Source organism: Ornithorhynchus anatinus, chromosome 8, assembly GCF_004115215.2.
Source record: "Ornithorhynchus anatinus isolate Pmale09 chromosome 8, mOrnAna1.pri.v4, whole genome shotgun sequence".
Classification (NCBI taxonomy): Eukaryota; Metazoa; Chordata; class Mammalia; order Monotremata; family Ornithorhynchidae; genus Ornithorhynchus; species Ornithorhynchus anatinus.
Window position 1 is genome coordinate 48,382,594 of NC_041735.1, and position 22,431 is coordinate 48,405,024.

Sequence of the window (22,431 nt, forward strand, 5' to 3'; positions counted from 1 at the left end):
TCCCCCATTTCCCCTCTCTCCCCTCTCCTTCCACCCCCCCTTTCCCCTTTAAGACAAGACGAGCACACACACACACACAGAGGGAGAGAGAGAGAGAGAAGGATACATGCGATTTTTCTGTTTCGAACCGGGAGCGATGTAGATTTCCTGCCCCAAATTGGCTGGATTTTCCCCTTTACTCCAGTTCTCCTTGTGCAGTGCTGCGTGGCGCGCTGCTAGCTGAGCCGGCAGAGGGAGAGAGGGAGGGAAGGAGAGAGGAAGAGAGAATTAGAGAGAGAAAGAGAGAGCGAAGGGTGGGAAGAGGAAGGAGAGAAATAGAGAAAGGAGAGGGAGTGGGAAGAGGAGAGACAGAGGAAGAGAGGGAGAGAGGGGGAGTGGGAAGGGGAAGGCGAGGGAGTAGGAAGAGGAGAGACAGAGGGAGAAAGGAGAGGGAGTGGGAGAAGGACATAGAAAGAGAGAGAAGGGAGTGGGAAGGGGAGGGAGAGAAAGAGAGAGAGAAGAGGGTGTGGAAAGAGGAGAGACAGAGGAAGGGAGGAAGGGAGAAAGGGAGAGAGAAGAAGAAGAGGGAGAAAGGAGAGGGTGTGGAAAGAGAGTCAAAGGAAGGGAGAAAGAGAGAAGAAGAAAAGGGTGGGAAGGAGAGGGTGTGGAAAGAGGAGAGAGAAGAAAAGGGAGTGGGAAGGAGAGGGGGAGAAATAGAGAAAGGAGAGGGTGTGGAAAGAGGAGAGGCAGAGGAAGAGAGGGAGAGCGAGAGAAGAAGAAGAAAGGGGAGTGGGAAGGAAAGGGGAGAGATAGAGAGGGAGAAAGAGAGAGAGAGAAAGAGAGAGAGGGGCTTTCCATCTCGCCTAGATTCCTCGAGACACATTCCGGAGAGGAGATTCGCCCCCAAGGAGAGCACGTTTGCTAGGTGGCAAGGGCGAGAAGGGGTTGGAGGGGGGCGGGGAGGGGGGCGGCAGGCGAGCCACAACCGTGTCAATGCTCGTCTCCCATCCTCGCCACCACCACCTTGCACAGGTCTGAAAATCGCTTGTTTTCCTTTGCCGTTTTGTGGAGGCACAAGCCTCGGGCTCCGGGGAAGGGGGAGGAGGGGCGTCGAGGGATGGGGGGAGGGAGGAAAGGGGGGGAGGTTTAACTTTTACTTGACATTACCGGGCTACTGACAGTTTGACGGGGTTAATCCCCGAGGTCTGGGCTGGGTTCTTCCAGCTGAACTTTGTTTAAAAGGCGGGGCCGTGTTGGGGGGGGGGGAACAGAAAGGGAAGGGGGGAAAAAAATCAAAATGCATCACCTCGGGTCCGAGCTTGGGATGTGGAGAAGTAAATAAACCACCACCTTGGACCGGGGTCGAGTCGATCCGAGTAGCCGGAGGTCTGCCTTTAGTTAGCTTCTGCCGTTTAGGGGCGATTGAAGGCCACCGCACCAAGGGCAGACACCCACAACCTGCACACACACACACACACACACCCCCCCCCCCCCCCCCATGCACACGCATGCACACATCCCCACGCCATCCAAAAGTCTGGAGAATCCGGAGGAGGGGTGGGATTCGGGGAGGAGGGATTGGCACCGGGGCCCGGGCTGGCCGCAGAGCCCCCGGGCCATGCAAAGTCTCGGCTCCGCTTTTGTCTCCAAATCCAGTGAATTTGGAAGATGGAGATGGACGTCAAGGGAGTTTCTCAGGGTCCGGAGCCCATCCCCCGCGCCCAGGGGTCTGGCGGAGGCTGTCAGCAGCAGCAGCAGCAGCAGCAGCAGCAGCAACAGCCGCAGCAATTGCAACAGCAGCAGCTGCAGCAGCTGCAGCAGCAGCAGCAGCCGGGGGAAAGTGCCACCGCCAGTGACAGCAATCATCCGGAGAAGAGACAGCACGGGGAAAAAGAAGACAAAAAGGTAAGTCCGTCCTGTGCCACAGGATCCCCTCCTTATGATGAAGACCATCCAGGGGCACCTTCCTTCTCTCTCCTCCTCCCTTCCTCCCATTGCAGTTTCAGATGGGGGCGGGGATGGAGGTGGCCAAGAAAATATGTAGGAGAGAAGGGACTTTGCAAACGGGGAGGAACAGTCGACGCGGCTCCCATCGGTGTTGATCGGAGGGAGGCCGTCTCCATTGTAATGTCCAAGTGTGTGAGTGTGGGTGTGAAGACCAAAGTCCCGTGGGCCGTGTTGCCTAACGACCCAGGACATCGTGAAAATGCAATAACCACGTTGGGCCCAGTTGGGCCCACCGGGAAATTGAAACCGAAAAGCCCTGACGTGACAGATGAAGGCATGCAGGCACTCCAGCGTGGTCTTTGGGAGACCTCGAAGGAGCCGAAGCCCAATTCAAAATGACAAACAACAGTAGCCAAAGTTTTCCCCCATTTCTCCAACTGAGCGTCGTTAACTCAGTCGGAGCCCTCGTCGTCACCTAGCATCCCCCTTCACCCGAGGCGGGGGCAGAATCACCTGTAAGAAGAGATGCCCGGCCGATCTGTTTCAGCCCTGCTGTGTCATCGTAGTCTAGGGTGCAGCTGCTTATTACCCAACTGAGAGAGAAATCCTTTAGGTAATAACTTCAGCGAGGAGAGGTTCGAATGGCATTCTCCAGTGCTTGCGTTTCTTTTGCTAAATGAGTCATAAAATAGGGAGAGTGGAATAGAAAATAATGGCATGATCGTAATGTTAGGAGAGAGTATTGATCAGGGCATCTGTCTCTAGGCGTTGTCTTCGTTTCCATTTCTACCTGCAGCACGAGTTTGTTAAACCGAATCTTGTGCGTTGTATGGCGTCTGTGTGTGTGCCCTGTACCGAGAAGAATTTATCTCTGATTTTTTTAAAAATTATGGAGTAGTGATGAAGGAGAGTTGTCTGCGTATCGCCGATACGGAAACTTTAATGGTTATCAGTCTATATTCTTTAACAGGCTTGTGTTGATAAATGTAAGTTGAAAAAAATTGGGTATGGTGGAGCATTCTCTCGAGAATGGTTTTTTAATGAAGTGGATTTATCGGGTCGGTTTTGGTTTCGGTAAAACAGATGTAAGGAAGGAGACCGAATCAAAAGGAATGAAACGAATGCCCTGACTGTGCCATGACCACCTTGAGGGAGTTATTTTCGTACTTGCCAAGAGGTGAAAACTTTGTATCTTTTTTCCGGAATTCAAAATACTGTCACTTCTAAATATTTATGCATGTACCCTACCTATTGACAACCCATATAGCTAGTGATGTGTTTTAATTTCAAAAGCAGCCTCCCAACGATGCGAACCCACTCAGAATAAGCCCGGATTGGTTTACAAGTGCATAAAAGACTTTGTTTTAAGAGACAGAGTGAGTTTAAATATTCTGCTCTATCCAGATAACATTTCATTTGCTCTTGATTTCATGAATATATAATTCTGTCATGACTGCATATTTACTACTTCAATCGACTGCCTCTGCTTAATTTTATGGAATAACCATAACTCAACGTCATATTACCCCACTGAACTTTATAATCAATTCCTTAAATATATTTGGAAAATAATGAAAATACACATATAGCCAATTCCTTCATTTCCATATTGTTAGCTCCGTCGTTGCCTTGAGCTCGTAAAAATTCTACCATCAGCAGAAATCTGTGCTCACTACTCTTGGATGCACTATCGTAGTCTGTCTACTATTGTATCAGTGAAGGGCATAAAGAAAGAAAGTACACTTAATGTAGGAGGTGAAAGAAATACTGAATGAAGGTTGATTATATTAGTTAAGTAGCATGTACAAAAAATTGCGTACTCTACTGATGTAATTTACTTTATGTTTATCGGCAATTTCTTGAGCTGGAAACAAAATACTATTTTTTCCTCCAGGTGTTTGCCTTTTCAAAAATATATATGGTGTATCCCTGTCTTATTTTACACATCGGCTCTGTTAACTCAATAGTTTCTGCTACTGTTTGCAATGCCTCTTTATAGGAGTTTTAGGAACTTGGGCTGTATTTCAGACTTCAGTACCTGTTTCTGTCTTTTATGATTACAAGGAGAAGCTATGCATTGATTTTTTTTTTCATTAGTAGTAAGGCCTTCGGGTGTCTGATCAAATCATTTCACTAGAAATGTAAACCACATTCAGACTATAAGTGTATTTTATATTTTTTCCAAGTAATGAAAGTAACAGTTTTGAGGGAATTTATAGAGTAAGATGGAAAGAAAAGTTCTCAAATCACCATGTGCATTTTTTTTTTCTGAAGTAATAATATAACAATGAAACTTTGTAGATCCTAAATGGGGCCCCTCCCTTTTTGGTCTCGCTCATTTCACACCATCCCATTGAATAAAGAACAGTGGGATTTAGAACTCTAATGCTTCTTAACCATTTTCCCAGTCAAAATTCTGCCAAATCAATCTAGCGGAAGCAGCCTTGCCTTCATAAATCCTCAAGAAATCTCCCCGCTAGCCGTTCAGTAACAGGTCAATATCTATTGCCTTTTCCAAGATTTATCAAGAAAGCTCAAGGATTTGGCTCTACTAAGTAACATCATCAGCACCACATTTTTATAGAATAACTAAAGCAGCACCTGGAAATGAGATTGAGTAGGTGCGTCTTTGAGAAGCAAGTCTGTTTGTCTTCACATAAAAACTCCAGACATGAGGAAACTATCCAAAGAAGGTTAATAGGAAATTTCCTTTATAGGTACCATAATCTAACTTCTACCTTCGTAGCACTGCCAAAATCCACACTTTCCTCTCCACTCAAACTCCTACTATGCTGATCCAATCCTATCCCGTCTTAACTGCTGCATCTGCCTCCTCGCTGACCTCCCTGCCTCCTGTCTCTTCCCCACTCTGTTCCACACTTCACTCTGCCGCCCGGATCACTTTTCTAAAAAAAAGTTCAGTTCATGTCTCCCCTCTCCACCCGCAACTCCAGTTGTGCCCATTTCAAAAGAAACTCCTTACTATTGGCCTTAAAGTGCTCTATTAACTTGCCCCTGCCTACCTTATCTCACTTGCTCTCTGTGTTCCAATCTCATCTATTTTGCCTCTGATGCCTTGCCCACATCCTTCCCCTGGCCTGGAGCTCCCTCACCCTCCAGACCACCACTCTCCCCACCTTCAAAACCGTATTGTTTCGTTCTAAGGGCCAAGATGCCTTCCCTGATTAAGCCCTCTTTTCTCCGACTCTCTTTTTTGCGTTATCTGTGCACTTGGAGCAGTACCCTTTGGGTACTTGGTATTCATCCCATTCTAGCCCTATAGCACTTAAGTACATATCTGTAATTTTTTTTTTTACATGAATGTATGTCTCCCCTCCTAGACCTTAAGCTTGTTGTGGGCAGGGAATGTGTCTTCCAACTCCGTTGTATTGTGTTCTCTGTAGGATGAACTACAAAACTCTACGCATAGAAGCATTTCAGAAAATACCATTGACTGAGTCATTCATCCCTCTCGATTCAGTTGAAATCTGTTTCCTTTCTATTTTCATCTGAGTTTGGGTACAGTTGGTCGCCATCTTATGGGTAAAGTCCTGCATAAGGTGGAAAACAGTTAATTTTCTTCACCCTGGTGTTGTACAATTCCCTCCTCATTTTTGGGTCTCTTCTGTTCTGTCTTCCTGGTCACTTACACTTTGGCATTGCTAAGCTAAAGAACATTGTACTTTAAATTCCTCCACTGAATTGTAAACCCTCCACTAGATTGAAACTCAGCTGTACTCTCCCAAGCGCTAAGTGCAGTGTTCTGCACTCAGGAAATACAAATGATCCATTGATTGCACTTTAGGAAGTTGCTCAGCAAGTAAATAGTGATAAGCACTGTGAATGACAAGCTCCAATGGAGCAAAGGACAATCATTACAGACATACATTGTGGAAGATGTTTGCCTCCTATATGTATTTCAAGTAGTACATGCACATATTTGCCCACACACACACTCTTGGGGAGATATTGCTGAATCTCACCCAAATGAGAATTTTTAAAATCCTTTTTTAAAAATCTAACCCAAATGTGAATTTGGCCATGTAAGATCTTGCCACATTCCCCAGTTACCTGCTCAGATTTCAGCAGATCTTAAGGAAAGTGGTGAAAAATGGCGTTACTTGTATCTTTTCTCCCTCTCTTGGGCTATGCTGTTTTGTTTTTTTTAAGTGATATTGGTTAAGCTTTTACTAGGTACCAAGTACTATACTAAGTGCTGAGATAGAATCAAGATAATCAGGTTGGACACAGCTCCTGTCCCACATAGGGCTCTCAGTCTTAATCCCCATTTCAGAGATGAGGTAACTGAGGCACAGAGAAGTTAAGTGAGTTTCCCGAGGTCACACAGCAGACAAATGGAAGAACCATGACTAGATCCAGCTCCTCCGATTCCCAGGTCCGTCCTTTTTCCGCTAAATCATGCTGCTTGTCTGATTGTCAGTGGGAATACCCTGGTTCATAGGAAAGGAGAGTTTTGTCAGGTTCAGGGTATCCATTCATTTTCCACGTTCAGTGTAATGTGCTTTATAAACCTTGTCCAAAATACGAAAAGCAGCGTGGCCTAATAGATAGAGCACAGGCTTGGGAGTCAGAAGCACCTGGGTTCTAGTCCTGGCTCTGCCTCTTGTCTGCTGTGTGACCTTGGGCAAATTGCTCGACTTCTCTGTGCCTCAGTTACCTCATCTGTAAAATGGGGATTAAGACTGTGAGTTCCATGTGGGACGTTGACTGTGTCCAACCTGATTACCTTGTATCTACTCCAGCATTTAGTATAGTGCTTGGCACATAGTAAATGCTTACCAGCTAACATTAAAAAAGCCAAAGTATTGCCCAAGCTTCAAATCATCCCTTTTCACTGCCTAAGTGTTCTATCCAGCCCTTTCTCTTTACCTGATAAAATTCCTTTGAAAGATTATTTTGAGTACTGTATCATTTAACAAGGTGAAGTCTGCATTTTCCTCGTGTTTCGGATCAGCTTAGGGAGGCATGTGTCAATGGTCTAGTGTCCTGAAGCCAGTGCATCAAATTGCTCTAAACCTATTTGAAGTTGCAACTTTCCAAAGGGTTTAAGCATCCACTTTTGTTTTATTCTTTGATTAAAAAAAAATACTTGGTTGTCTTGGACAGTGAACAGTTAGACTATTGTAGCTTCTCAAAGAGCATGGGATACGTAAAACTAAAAAATGAATTTGAGTCAAATAGGGGTGCACCTCTGTGGGTGGAGGATGTGGAAACCGAGGTGCGTAAAGAGGCCACATGGCTACCATTACTCTTGGATAATTCATCTCTGCCTCCTGATGAACATTTATGCCACAGTTACTCTGATACAGTGGCCATTAGGTTGAGCAAGGGAAATTTTACCCAGGCTTTCCTGGATTGAAGAAGGAACTCTTCCACTTTTGTGTGTTTATAATTATGCTGTTTCTTAAGTACTTACTGTGTGTCAAGCACTGTACTAAGCATTTACTGTACTAAGCATCTAAGGAGGAGGGAGAATTTGAATTTTTGAGAAAGAGGATGTTCTTGGGGAGTAGTAAATGGGTCCAGAAGCTTTTGAGTAGTGCTGAGAAGCGGCACGGCCTAGGGGATAGATCAGGGGCCTGGGAGTCTGAAGGACCTGAATTCTAATCCTGGTTCTGCTGTCTTACCTTGGGCAAGTCACTTATCTTCTCTGTGCCTCAGTTCTCTCATCCGTTCCCTTACAGTCCATAGTTGGACAGTGTCCAACCTGATTAGCTTATAACTACCCCGGCACTTAGTAAAGTTCCTGGCACATAGTACTCGCTTAACAAATCCAACCCCCTCCCTCGGACCAAAAAACTTGTTCTAGCACCTTCGATTTGCAATTTAACCAGTGGATATGAATCTGAACATTTTATGTGCTGGGAAATCAAACTGAGTTAGTGTTTACCTTTTCATGCCTGTCCCATGGCCTTTGAGAGTGGAGGAAATGTGCAGTTCTTGTCCTGCTGGGCCGGCATTTGAATTTGAGTTAGCTCTTTGTCAACACTTCTCTTGTCTCTTTCAGCAAGAAGGCCAAATCTTGACTGCATGCAAGGGACAAATAATGCTTTCCCTTCACTGAGTGCGGAAGTTTAAAGTGTGATCCATATGGGTCGGACTCAGATATGCGGAAGTTGGGGATGTTACTATTCATTCCGTACCTCTTCCACGGATAAGTATGTTTATAATCATTATAAATGAAAAGCATTGGATGAATGATCCCTACTGAATATAGCATATGCAGAGCATTTTATTAGCTTGTGAGAGACAGCAACAGTCCATCGATCAATCATTCATATTTACTGAGCGCTTACTCTGTGCAGAGCACTGTACTAAGCTCTTTAGGGTTAGAACAGAGAGGGTAGACATGTTCCCTACCCACAAGGAGTTTGTAGTCTAGAGGGGGAAGAAGGAAAAGAAGAGTGGGAAAAGATACAGTCTCTGCCCTCCAAGAGCTTATGATATACTGGTGAAGACAGACAAAAAAATTGTTGATAGTGAGGAGGAAAAGGAAAATACTTAAATGATAGAATATGTAAATCAGTATGTATGGAGGTGCTGTGTATGTATGTGAGCGCATAATGCCAAAGTGGCAGTTGGGGGAATTTGAGCCATTTTGAGCAAGGGAGAAGTGTGAGCAGAAGGATGTTTTATAAAGGTCATTTGGGCTATGGAGTATAGTACGGGCTGAAGCGGGGAGAAGTTGAAGAGGCAGGGAGACCAGTGAGGAGATTGACACAAGCAATCTAATCAAGAAGTGATGAAGGTTTGAGCCAGGATAGCGGGTGTTTGGAGGAAAGGAAGAAGCACATGTGAAGAATATTGTGAAAATGGACCAGCAGGATTTAGTGATAGACTGTGAGAGTCAAAAGAGAGTGAGGAGTCATAGTGGACAAGGTTGTGGGTTTCTAGGACAGAGAAGATAGTGATGTTATAGAGATGGGGAAGGTGGGAGAAGGAATGGTTTTAGGAGGGGAGAAGAGTGGAGCATCACTGAAGCTATTCTTCCAACCCAATACGATGTCTGAGAAAGACCATGGCATCCTGTATTAGGCCCAAATCAGGAAGCCAGATGTCTTTAGTCGTAAGAACTGATGTTACCATTTTTCAAATGTACAAAATGCATTAAACATTTAAGAGGAAGGAAACAAAGTGAGGGGGGTCTAATTTGAGCAAAACAAAGAGCTGAAACTCTTTGCCATTGAAGCTTTTAGTCCTGTTTCCCTATTTGTAAAATGGAATTACTAAGTAATACACTATCATCCCTGCAGGAATATTGTGAGGGTTAATTCATTTTCTTAAATACTTTAAACTTCCCAGAAGAAAAGTTATATAGAAATACAAAATATTACTGTTATTTCTGTACCCAATTTAAAATAGAACACTTACACTGGAGGATAATTTTTTGATTCCATTTAAGATCCCTAAAAGTATTTCAAAAGCATTTCTAGGTAAAGTGTTTCTGACATGTATGTTTCTGACATACATGTACCGGATTATGTCTTTGGATTGCCCTGTGAATGCGTAACAAATAACCGCAGGTGTGCAGAGGGAGGAATCGCTGTATAACATTGGTTTCCCATTTCAAGCTGATAAATTGGGTGAAATCTCTTTGCACCTTTTCTGGTCTAGTCTGCCAACTCTAGTCTCTTCCAGCTAACACTGAATAGCAATATAGGATTCAGGATTGGTTTGCAGCATTGATGGGCTACTTTCTACAGAAAAGCTCTTAAAAACAGAGATCAGGCAGAGGGAAAAGATAACTGCTAAGTATCAGTTTATATCCCTAGATGTTTAGGCTTCTATTGAAAGCATTCATTCATTTGGGAATGGGAAAATTTTAGGGAATACCACTCATTGGGCTATGCCACACCCTCAACCTCTCCCTCTCCACCAAATTCAACTCTTTGCACTTCTCTAAAACTCGCACTACTAACCCCCGGTTCTGGATCACCTCCGTTCCTCCGCTCGTATAAGTGTGCCCCAGAGCACTGTGGATGAAAATCCAGGTCCTAGGGTGACCTTGTCCATCTCAAATTCATCTTATGGATTCTGAGCTCCTCCACTAGGCTGGAAAGTCCTCCACTAGATTGTAAGCTCTTGGAGAGGAGGGATTGTTTCTAAGTACAGTACTGTGCATACGGTAAGCTCTCAATAAGACTGTAAGATCTGTAGAATTTGAGCCCATTGTTGAGGAGGGATTGTCTCTATTTGTTGCCAAATTGCACTTTCCAAGTGCATAGTAAGTGCTCTGCATGCAGTAAGTGCTCAATAGATATGATTGAATGAATGAATGAATAAGTACCATTAAGTGATTGATGGATGCATCTTCATCTGCTTTAACTCTCCCCTTGCCTTTGCTCAGCTACACTACTCCTCCCTTACTGCTACCATTCCTACTGTCTTCACCCACTAATGATTCCAGAATTTGAACTCTCTCCTTAAAGCCTCAGTGTCCCCCCCCCCCCCATTCCTGATACCTTGCCAACTACTTTGTTGATAAAATCATAATCATGCTCAAATTCCCCCAAATCTACCTATCTCTCCCTTCAGCTCCCTCTTACCCCTCGATTTACTCTCTCATTTTTCCAGGCCATCTCTCAAGGGGATAACTCCCCCCTACTCTTAAAGTATCCCCTCTCAACCTGCCCCTCCAACCCCATTCCATCATATCTTAGAAAAATACTTGCACCCACTCTTCTTCTTTCCTTCTTGACCTCCATCTTCAACCACTTATTCTCTGACAGCTCCTTACCTTCTGCATTCAAACATGTCCATGTATCTCCTATCCAGAAAACCTTTTTCTCAAACCCACTGAACCCTCCCTTTCTTACCCCTTCTTTTTTAATATACCATTTGCTAAGTGCTTACTATGTGCCTGCAGTGGTCTAACCTCTAGGGTAGATACAGGTAAACAGGTTGGACACAGTCCATGTCCCAGAAGGAGCTCACAGTCTTAATCCCCATTTTACAGATGAGATAACTGAAGCACAGAGAAGTTAAGTGATTTGCCCAAGGTCACACAGAAGACAAGTGGCAGAGCCAAGATTAAAATCCAGGTCCTTCTGATTCCCAGGCCTGTGCTCAAATCGCTAGACCACCCTGCTTCTCCTTCTGCCCCTTGTCTAGACTTCTCAAACTAATTGGCTACATCTGGGACTTGCACTTCTTCTCCTCCAGTTCCCTCCTTGACCCTCTATAATCCAGCTTCAGGCCCCTCCATTCAACCAAAAGCACTCTCTCCAGGGTCACCAATGACCTCTTTCTCACCAAACCTAACAGACCCTACACCATTCTAATCCTCATAGACCTCTCACCTGCCTATGACCCTGCACCATCTCCTTCTCCTGGGAAGAGGGAGGCAGAGGGAGTGATGGGCTGGGATGGGAGCAGGCCTTAGTTAGCCCGTCAAAGGGCAGGGACTGTCTCTATCTGTTACTGATTTGTACATTCCAAGCGCTTAGTACAGTGCTCTGCACATAGTAAGCGCTCAATAAATACTATTGAATGAATGAATGAATCAATCAATCATATTTACTGAGTGCTTACTATCTGCAGAGCTCTCTATTAAACACTTGGGAGAGTACACTACAACATAATTAGCAGAAACGTTCCCTGCCCATGAGTTTACAGTCTAGAGGGGGAGACAGATGTTATTATAAATCATTTTTAATATGTAATTTAAAGATATATCTGTAAGTGCACGATGTACATTATAAGATCGTGATGTACACAAGTATATCATACAGTCCTGGCAATCCTGCCCTCCACCCCATCCTTAAATCTGTTCACTCAGTCGTTAATCAAGCCTTTAATCCGGCCCAGAATTCCTTGAATGGGTCTTGGGTGGGCTTGCGGGTGGAGTTGCTGCTGCCATGTGGAGTGGGGACAAGTCATTTAAAACCTTTAAATTCACAATGAAACAAATTCTGTCAATGCGTGTCTAAATTGTATGATTGGCTGTTTGTGCACCATGTGTACAAAGGTTTCATTTTGTTTGCTCTCTGGCACCAGAGATTGTCAATTCCTGCTCTAGCTCTAATAGGAGTTCAACTATGGTGAGACAATGAAAAATAATTTAAATTAAAACTTTTCCTATACTCTAATTTTTAAATAATCACAGAAGAGGGTAATTTCATGTGTCCACAAATGAAAAAGTCACCATGCCAGTGTAAATGGCTAGAAAAAATTGTTTCAGAATTGAAAAGGCCTCATGCTTTTTTCTGTTAGGATGGGCCTGACCCTAATCAACCAATAAGCCAATCAGTGGTATTTATTGAGCATTTAATGTGTGCTAAGTGTATTAAGTACTTTGGAGATTCAGCAGAGTCCAAATCAGAGAAGCAGCGTGGCTTAGTGGAAATAGCCTGGGCTTGGGAGTCAGAGGTTGTGGGTTCTGATCCTAGCTCTGCCACTTGTCTGCTGTATGACCTTGGGCAAGTGTCTTAACTTCTCTATGCCTCAGTTACCTCATCTGTAAAAATGGGGATTAAAAAATGTGAGCCCCATGTGGGACAATCTGATTACCCTATATCTACAGTGCTTAGAACAGTGCTCAGTACATAGTAAGCGCTTAACAAATACCATAATCATTATTGTTTTTATTAGAGTTTGTAGACCCTATCCCTATCCACTAGGAGCTTACAATATAAAATTTACAGTCCTGAAATGGGTCATCGGGACTATAGATAGCAGAGGAGTAGGGCATTATTATTTTGGTATTTGTTAAATACTTACGTTGTATCAAGCACGGTTCTAAGGCCTGAGGTAGATACAAGTTAATCAGGTCAGATATAGTCCCTGTCCCACATGGGGCTCACAGTCTAAGTAAGAGGGAGAATAGGCATCAAATCCCCATTTTACAGATGAGGAAACTGAAGCACAGAGAAGTTAAGTGACTTCCCCAAGGTCACACAGCTGGCAACTGGCAGAGCTGGGATTAAAACCCAGATCATCTAACTACGAGGCCTAAGCTCTCCTCTAGGCCGTGCTATATTAGAAAAATCAGTGTGGCTTAGAGTAGGACTGGGTGAATCTGGCTGCCAAGTTTTTTTGGGTTTTTTTGCTCATTGATTCATAGTTTAGCAAGCAATGAGAAAAATCTTGAGGTTATCTAGCATTCAAAGAAGATTCAAAAATATCTAAAACCGAATTATTCCATCACATAAATGATTAGCTAGCCAGTTCTCAGAAACCTGCAACAGTGGAGATTTCACATCCTTCCTGGGAAAACTTTAAGGTTCATTGTGAATTGTTTCCAAATTGTTTTTGGGCTACCCGCATATCACATAAAGAGTTTGAGCAGAACAAAATCCCGTTCTAGAATAGTGTGCTACTCATCCCAGGTGCTCTGCTGATAGTTGGTCTATTTTTCCTTAGTTGTAGAGAACTATTTGGTGGTTCAGTAATTCAAAAGTGATGATTGTTCTTATTATATGAGATCTTAGCCATTAGTTAAATCTGGCTTAACAACCTTGACTCAATCACCAACGGATACCCCTTCTTCCTTATTAACTGATGATTGTCTTCATAATGTAGGGATTTCTCTGAAGGTATTATTACCAGAATTATCTGGTAGAAAAATATTTATAGGATCCCTAAGTTTATTAAAGTCCTGACAGCTGTATTGGTGATGCCAGGGAATCACTCTGAAGTTTTCAAATGGCTAACAAACTAAATTTTACTCCTAAAATAGCCTCATCTCCTAAAATTTCCACAGCATTCATTAAACTGGTCTTCCTGAATACACAATGAGTAGTAGGGTGTTAAGATAATACTGGCGGAACCTTGAAAATTATTTTTAAAAAATGATAGTAATTTCCTCTATCAATCTCTCCCAGCTAGCTAACCTTCCCCCAGCCATCACCTCTCACCCAGTCTCTCTCCAGAAAGCTATTCACCCAGCTATCCACCTGCAGTTTTGAGCTTCTTTTTCCTTTTTTCTAACCTCCCTTTGTTTCGTGTTTTCCTGTCGGTCTCTCCTTCTCTGTGTGTCCAGCCGCGAGAATCTGTCCTATTGTTTCTCTGCCATCTATCTTTTTCAAGATTTGCTGCCCCAAGACCTCTGCTTCTATCCCCAAGAAGGGAGTTCAGGCAGTTATAGCTGGGAAGTTGCAAAGAAAATAATTAGACAGCTACTAGTGAGAACTGACCTTCAGCTGAAGGAAACAAAATGTTTATATAAGGAAATTGAGAAGAAGCAATAGCATAGGATTAAGTGGGGAGGATGCATCAAAGAAGAGAACAAATATGTTTGTGCGAAGTTAAATAAGATTAGCCTGGGATAGAAATGTAATGACATTAAAGCAGTTGTAATGCATATGAGGTTGAGAGTGAAAGAGAACATGAAATTTGAAGACCCCAAAGATAAAACATGTTCAAGAGGAGATTGCAGTAGGAGGGAAACCCAGGAACTTGAAAATTGAGTGCAAAGTAGCAAAATAAGCCTAAAGAGATGGGAAGACAAATAGGGATTGTATGGTGAAGGGATTTTATGCGGTATTTAATCCCCAAATCACAAAGTGCAGATGATAATCTCAACTGATATTCATGTTCTGTGGGAAAGCTGAACTGTGGAGCTATTTTGAAGAAAATTGGAAGACAATAATAATGAGAGTAAGTATTGTGGGATTTGTAGTATTGAGGTATTTGTTAAGTACTTGCTATGTGGCAAGCACTGTGCTGAGCACTGAAGAGGATACAGTAGAAGCAGGTCAGGCCCAGTCCCTGTATCACACGGGGCTCACAGTCCAGTGGGGAGAGAGAACAGGTATTTTTATTCCTGTATTACAGATGAAGAACTGAGGCACCGAGAAAACTAAGTGACTTGCTCAGGGTCACATATCTGGCAAGTGGCAGAGCCAGGATTAGAACCAGGTCTCTTGATTCGCAGCCCCATTATTTCCACTAGGCCAGGATGAGCAAAGGGCTATGAGAAGGCCAATGAGAGAATGGCAGAGAGGCCTACTGCAATTAAGGGAAAGGGTGTGTTGTGTTTTTAAATCAGACATGTATATCACTGTATTCATGAGCTACTTTTGTAAGATTTTAGTTACACTTCAATAAAGAAAAACCGATTGTTCCTGAGGTGCCATCTTCAAACAGTCGTAACATTTTGTCTTCCATCTTAGCTCCTTCCTGTGAAAGTGGGTGGTTGGGAATGAAAATCTAGATAAAATGTTGGTTGGAAGATGAAGTGTCCCTGAATAGGAGCAACTATATAAGGTTTATAGCAGCAAAATATATTGACCTCTAAAGTGTGTCTTGGCCTGTCACTTGCACTTCTGTGCTTCTCTGTGGACCTCAGCGTGGGCCTTAGTGTTTCTCTGTCTCTCTGCCTCCTTTGGTCCTTGGGTTTGTGTTTCCTGGCTCTGCTCTTGTGAATCCAGGTGTCTTTCTGTCTCAGTCTGGACTGAGTCCTGGAATGGTGGGTATGCCAAACTGTTTTCCCATGTGATGGCCTTAATTTCTGCTTTGTTTCTCTGTGTGTCTATCCTTTCCTATTTAGATTGTAAACCCAATGTGGGATAGGGACTGTGTCTGAATGGCTTATTCCTATCCCAGTAGTGAATAATATAATCAGTCTTATTTTTTCCCTGCTCATACTTACATTTATAACTGATTTCCTCCTCCTTCCTCCTCAAAGATTGAAGAGCTGAAGGAGAGAGGAACAGGCATTAAGTTTTTATTCTTGTTGGGTCCAACCCTCAGAGAGCTTCCCTAAAGTTTTCTTATCACCTATGAGAAAGTTGCCTCTTCATCCCTTCCACTAACTAATTAGATTCCTTTGGTCCTTCTCCCCCAACTGCAGCGTTTTGGGGTTGAGGGAGAATGGATGATTGAATACAGTGAGCTCATTTAGGTGGGTTCCACATGGGCACAAAGGACCCGAATCTCTGGCAACTAACTATGACGTAGTTCTTAAATTTCTTGAGCCGTGACTAAGGGTAATATAAATAAGTTAGGAGGTTAAACTAAATTAATTGGACTGGCTTTTAGAAACTTTCATTAATTTAACCTATTTTCAGCAATTTACAGAGAGACTGCTGCCTCGTGACATCAAAAGAACATATCCTATTTGAAAGCCTATGATAATGGCCTGATTTTATATTTCATATGGCCTATCCTCGAATTTCTTGGTGCTGGAGAAATATTAACTACCTCTGTCTTTAAACACACTTGGAATTGCCAGGCTAATCGGTAGTGGGTCTGCCCGCACACCTCACAACCCGAAGCTGCGGGCGGGCCCCTCGTGGAGCTGATGGAGCTCCTCCCCCTCACTGAAGGGAAGGTGTGGGGCAGCCATGGGAGAAGGAAAACTAGGTCATCGGCCTGCCCTGAATACTGAAGAGCCTCAATTTATCAGGTTTCACGGACACTTTCCGGGAGAGGAGGAAGCAGCGGACAGTAACCAGTCCCCATTGACTCACTGTGGGCAGGGAATGTGTCTATCAACTCTGTTGTACTGTATTCTCCCGAGCACTTAGTACAGTGCTCTGCACACAGTAAGCACTTAATAAATACCATAGATTGATTGTTGACATTCTCCCATCGTTATAGAGCTGAATTCCAGGGCCTATGAAATCTGTTTTTGACGAGGCCTCTCAGTTTATGTGGGCACTGAATTTTTAGGTGTCATCTGTCATTTTCACTCATTAAATGGTTCTTAAGAACATAAGATATTCCGCCACTTGTCTCCTGTGTGACCTTGGGCAAGTTACTTCACTTCGCATCCTGAGCAACGTGGCATAGTGGCTTGGGAGACAGAGGATGGTGGGTTCTAATCTTGGCTCCTCCAATTGTCTGCTGCATGATCTTGGGCAAGCCGCTTACCTTCTCTGTGCCTCAGTTACCTCATCTGTAATATGGGGATGAAGACTGTGAGCCCCGGATGGAACAGCCTGATTACCTTGTATATATCCCAGCGCTAAGAACAGTGCTTGACACATAGTAAGTGCTTAACAAATACCATAATTATTACAGTTATTATTATTATTATTATTATTATTATACTGGACTGCATTTCTGGTCCATACAGACCTGTATTTTGTTTCCAACACTGGTAATACAAGATGCTTGCAGCGATGGTACAGTGGTTGCTCTCCTTGACATACATGACCGTGGTCAGGAATGCCTTTTCCAATCTCCCAAAATTGGATCTTATCCCTATACATTGTCTAAAAAAACTTCTTAACCGGTATCTTTAATGTTTCCCTTTGACACTGCTAATTTTTCATTTCATAAACTATTGTGGATCAATCACTCATGGATTTTAAAAAATCCTTCTTGTAAATAATAATAAAAACAATAATAATAAAAACAATATTAATCAGTAAGCACTTATTTTGTGTCAAGCACTGTGCAAAGCATTGGAATAAATCCAGGATAATCAGATCAGTCACAGTCCCTGTAGTCCCTGTCCCTTATGGTTTTACAGTCTAAACGCTAGAGAAAACAGGTACGAAATCCCCATTTTACTTATTAGGAAATTGAGCACAGAAAAATAAAGGGGTTTGTTCAAGGTCACAGAACCTTGGCAAGTGATGGAGCCAGGATTAGAACCCAGGTCTCCTGACTCTGTCAGTACTGTGATCTTTTCCACTAGACTACGCTGCTTCATGCGTGATATTTTCTGCAAGTATAAATCACTGTGATAATTAAATTCAATTGCCTACTACCACGTTGTAAAGAAATTTTCCTTATGTGTATCTATAACTTACCTTCTTCAAGTTTTCAGCGTATTGTGGGATTTGGTGAACAACGATTCTGTATTTACCTTGTTCACATACTTCATGATTTTGTAAACTTCAGTCATATCCCATCTCAACTTTCTGCTTTCCAGATTGAAGAGGCCTAATCTTTTCAGTCGATCCTCATGTGGAATTGACTCCCTACCGTGATCATTTTATTTATCCTCTGTATTTTCTAGGTTGGACTCCTTAGAGAATGATAGGTAAAGAAGAGAGTTCTTTGAGTAAAAGACAGAAGGCATGTCCTTACATCTCAGTGAGTGCTGTGTGAAAAGCATCTAAGGAGCATTGAGTTTTAATCTGTATGAAACATATTTTGATTAATCACTTTAATTCTGACAAAGAATTGAGATGATCATTTCTGAGATCCTGCTAAATTGAAAGAAAAAAGCTGCATTTCCTTTAGAAAAATTATCTAGTTTTAAAGTTCCTTTATATATATTTTTAAAGTTTTGGTTAGCTTCTGAACCAAACAGAGGTTTTGATCACTCAGTCAATAATATTTATAATTACACTTGGGAGATTATGAGGTTATGATTTGAGACTTAGACCTTAGCTCAGAAGGGACTCACTATCTGAAAGGGAAAGGGTTGACCCAGAAAAATCAACCTGCCGCCATGTTTCTGATCAATAGAAAACAATTTCGAATGACATTTCAAATTTCAGCTCTTGATAACTACAATGTACGTGTGAAAGGTCTTCTGAAAAAACTTCTCCAAGAGCTGTAGACAAAAAGTAAAAATAACTTAGTTCAGAAAGAAGCATTTTTGCTTTTGTAATCCAGTATCAGGAAAATTTGGAAAATGTTTAGACAGTCAGAAAGTGTGATTGGTAGGGCCACAATTTAGGGAAGATACCAATGGTTGTAAAGGTCTGGCAGAGTAAGAAGTTTATTTCTAAAATAAATTTACAGGCGCTAATAGTTCATAAGAAATATAAGCAAGGCAATTGAGGAATTCAAACATACTCTGCAGTTGGAGTTGTCAGGAGAAATTGCATTCTGTTAGAGCAATTTTTTTAAGATGACAGTTCATTATTCAGTAATAAACTTCTAATTTTGGGTCTTTTCTTTTGACCCACATGTACTACATACATAAAGAGTTCTAGTATCATTGACAATCCAGTACTGGTTTTAGCATTTGTGGTGTTGAATACACAGACCCACCTCTCTTAATAATAATAATAATAATAATGATAATAATGTTGGTATTTGTTAAGCGCTTACTATGGCCGAGCACTGTTCTAAGCTCCGGGGTAGATACAGGGTAATCAGGTTGTCCCGCGTGAGGCTCACAGTCTTAATCCCCATTTTACAGATGAGGTAACTGATGCACTGAGAAGTCAAGTGACACAGAGAAGACACACAGCTGACAGGTGGCGGAGCCGGGATTAGAACCCATGATGTCTGACTCCTAAACCCGGGCTCTTTCCACTGAGCCATGCTGCTTCTCTTCACACAATGAGGTGGCTCCGTCATGCTTCCTATGGACTGATAACCAGATGGAAAAGGCTGCTTTGTCCTGTGGATAAGTTGGGGACTGTTACCAGGAACAAGAGATTTTTAGTCTCTTTGTAGTAAAAGATAGTCATAGGGGTCTGAGCTTGAAATGACAATCCAATAAAGTTTCTGGATCGTTGCAAATCAATCAGTTATATTTATTGTGTGTTTAATGTGTGCAGGGTACTGTACTGAGTACTTGGAGGAGTACAATACAATAGCGTTGGTAGGCATGTTCCCTACCCACAAAAAACTTACAGTCTAGAGGGATAGTGGGACATTAAAATGAAGAAATAAATTGCCGATTTGTACATAAGTGTCGTGGGGCTGAGGGCAGGGTAAATAGCAAGTATTTAAAGGCTACACATCCAGTTGCTTAGGCAATGCAGAAGGGAGAGAGAGTAGGAAAAATGAGGGCTTAGTTAGGGAAGGCCTCTGGAAGGAGATACGCTTTCTTGATGATGTTGTCTTGTTTTTGTTTTGTTCTGTTTGGCTTTGCTGTCTGACTCCCCCGTTTAGACTGTGAGCCCGTCATTGGGCAGGGGTTGTCTCTATCTGTTGCCGAATTGTACATTCCGAGTGCTTAGTACAGTGCTCTGCACATAGTAAGCGCTCAATAAATACTATTGAATGAATGAATAATAAGACTTTAAATGTGGGGAAAGTGGTGGTCTGTCATATGAATGGGGAAGGAGTAGGTATATTTGGAGAATAGAAGGGCCCTAGAACTGAACTCCCACAGATAGAGAATGGGAGGCGGAGGAGGAGTCTGCAAAATTGACTAATAGGGAGCAACCTTAGAGATAGGAGGAGAACTTGAGGAGTGGGAGGACACCAACAGGGATATCCACATGGATATTGAAATCCTCAAGGATCATTACAGAGATGGAGAAAGAAAGAGGAAGGTTAGAAAAGGGATCAAAATCGTTTAGAAAGCTGGAGGAAAGGCCTGAGAGGCAGTAGAAGAATCAGGGTGGCCTAGCGGAAAGAGGACGGGTCTGGGAGTCAGAAGAAGCTGGGTTCTAATCCCGGCTCTGCCACTCGTCTGCTGTGTGACCTTTGGGAAGTCACTTCATTTCTCTGGGCCTCAGTGATCTCATCTGTAAAATGGGGATTAAGACTCTGAGTCCCATGTGAGACATGGACTGTGTCCAAACTGGTTACGTTGCATCTACCCCAGCTTTTAGAGCAGTGCCTGACACACAGTAAGTGTTTAACAAATGCCCTTTAAAAAAACCCAGCAAAAACTAGTAACTGCAGTGGGTGATAGAGGTGGATGATAGGAGCTTCAAAGGAAGGGAAAGAGGGATGGGGAGGTGAGATGGTCGAGGTGGCATTGGGGAGCAAGAAGAAAACCAGTTTCTCCCCCTTTGCCAGTTAATCTTGAGAAGTGGGAGAGGTTGAGGCCTCCTCTGGAGAGATCAGCAAATGACGGTGTCATCTGGGGAGAGCCAGGTTTCAGTGATGGTGACGAGGAGCAGTGACTGGGTCAGAAACAGGTCATGGATGAAAGGAAAGCTCTCCCATGATGGAGCGGGGTTTCTACAGGCCACACTCAGCTGAGACTGTGGGGTAGGGTTCGGGGTGGGGGCCGCCGGGGAGGAGCTTCTTCCCTGCCATCCGGACGGCCGTCACTGGGATCCAGTTCCCCTTTTACCACTTAGCAAATTTCTCAGCCTTGGGACAGAGCAGGGATTGCCAAATCCATCCCATTCTCCCTTCCAAAATTTTAAAGCAGAATTTCACTTCCAAAGGGAGGAGCTAGTTGTTTTCTCAGTCTGACCTTTCCAAGTCTGGATTTAGAGGCAAGCCAGAGAGGCAGGGCAGAGCAGGAACATTCCTGACTTGGGGTGGAGTAGATATGTTGGTTTATTTTTGAAGCAGAGGAGAGGCTGGAAGGGACAAAGAGCAAAATTGGGTGATATTAAAGTGGAAGCTGGGGTGAGTGTGAGTGCTCAGGTTGCTGTTGCCCAGAACAGTTGGCATTTGGGTTAGGTATTTGTGGTCCCTAATATTTTTTAATGGCATTTAATAAGCGCTTACTGTGTGTCGAGCACTGTTCTAAATGCTAGGGTACATACAAGTTAAGCAGGTCGGACAGAGTTGCTGTCCCACGGGGGCCTCCCAGTCTAAGTAGGAGAGAGAACAGGTATTGAATCCCCATTTTAGAGATGAGGAAACTGAATCGAGAGAAGTTAAGTGACTTTGCTCAAAGTCACACAGCAGGCGACTGGCAGAGCTGGGTTCAGAACCCGGGGCCTGGGACTCCTAGGCTCATGCTCTTTCTGCTAGGCCATGCGGCAGGCTGGGATCAAGGCATGAAAATGGTCTCGCCCAAGCCTGCACCTGTGAATCCCCAATCTGGGATTTTGTATATCTAAATTTCTCTGAGCAAAGGAAGTGTTCATCTATCTAGCCCCGAAGATGTAGCTATCGACTAGGCAGATGACCCGGATTTGAAATGGAGAGATTCTGAATGATCTTGCTCCTTTTTCTCTTTTCTCCCCTCTCCTGCAGGTTGGAGCAAAAGACCTAGAGGGAGTTAAGTTGGGGTTTGCATTTTCTCCTTTGTTTCTCTTAGTTGAACACTGAAAAAGTGTAGAGAAAGTAGACTACAGGAATTTGTTTAAGAATAGTTGAGTTTCCATCATAACAGGCTGACGCTGTTGAAAGGAGGGAGATTCTAGAAAACATGTATCTGTCCCCTAAATTAGCTCTGCTTACTTCAAAATCTCATCCCGTAAATTCAGAATATTATGCAGTAATATCTCAGAATTCATGGAAGTCCACAGTTTAGTGTGTTAGCGTGGCTGCCTTGTAATGCATCTGTAATTTATTCAAATCCACTAGCTGTGCAACTTTGAGAAATTTTAATATTCTGAATTTTATCAGCACCAGCTGAATTGGTGCATTTCCAACAATTATCATTTCATATTAGAAAAATATTTTGGGCTCAAAGATGTGATTTTTTCAGAAAAGTATTATTAAGCTATTTTCATTAATTTTTCTTACCTGTAAATATCAGAGGGTGCTGACTTGGCTTATACTTTGTAGTTTTTATATTTGATTTTTTCAGTTCATTGCCTATTCACAAACCTTAACATTTTATTGTATTCAAGATAGAGAGTGACATGCTCCCTTATCTAATTTAATACTTGCCAATTTCCTCCGTGACTAACCAAAGGTTCTCCGGCCTGCTTTATTGCTCCAAACCAGTGAATTCAAATTACCTTGAATTTCTATTCTTATTTCATT

General features: G+C 43.0%; 1 protein-coding gene across 1 annotated transcript in view; it reads left to right on the top strand.

Moving 5' to 3' along the window:
* Positions 1-781: 781 nt before the first annotated feature.
* RBMS3 (RNA binding motif single stranded interacting protein 3) overlaps positions 782-22,431 on the top strand; it is a 1,099,136-nt gene continuing 1,077,486 nt past the window's right edge. Inside the window, exons 1-2 of the mRNA XM_029070947.1 lie at positions 782-1,011; positions 1,636-1,884. Coding sequence (XP_028926780.1) covers positions 1,648-1,884 — 237 coding nt within the window. The 5' untranslated portion in view covers positions 782-1,011; positions 1,636-1,647. The remainder of the gene's footprint in view (positions 1,012-1,635; positions 1,885-22,431) is intronic.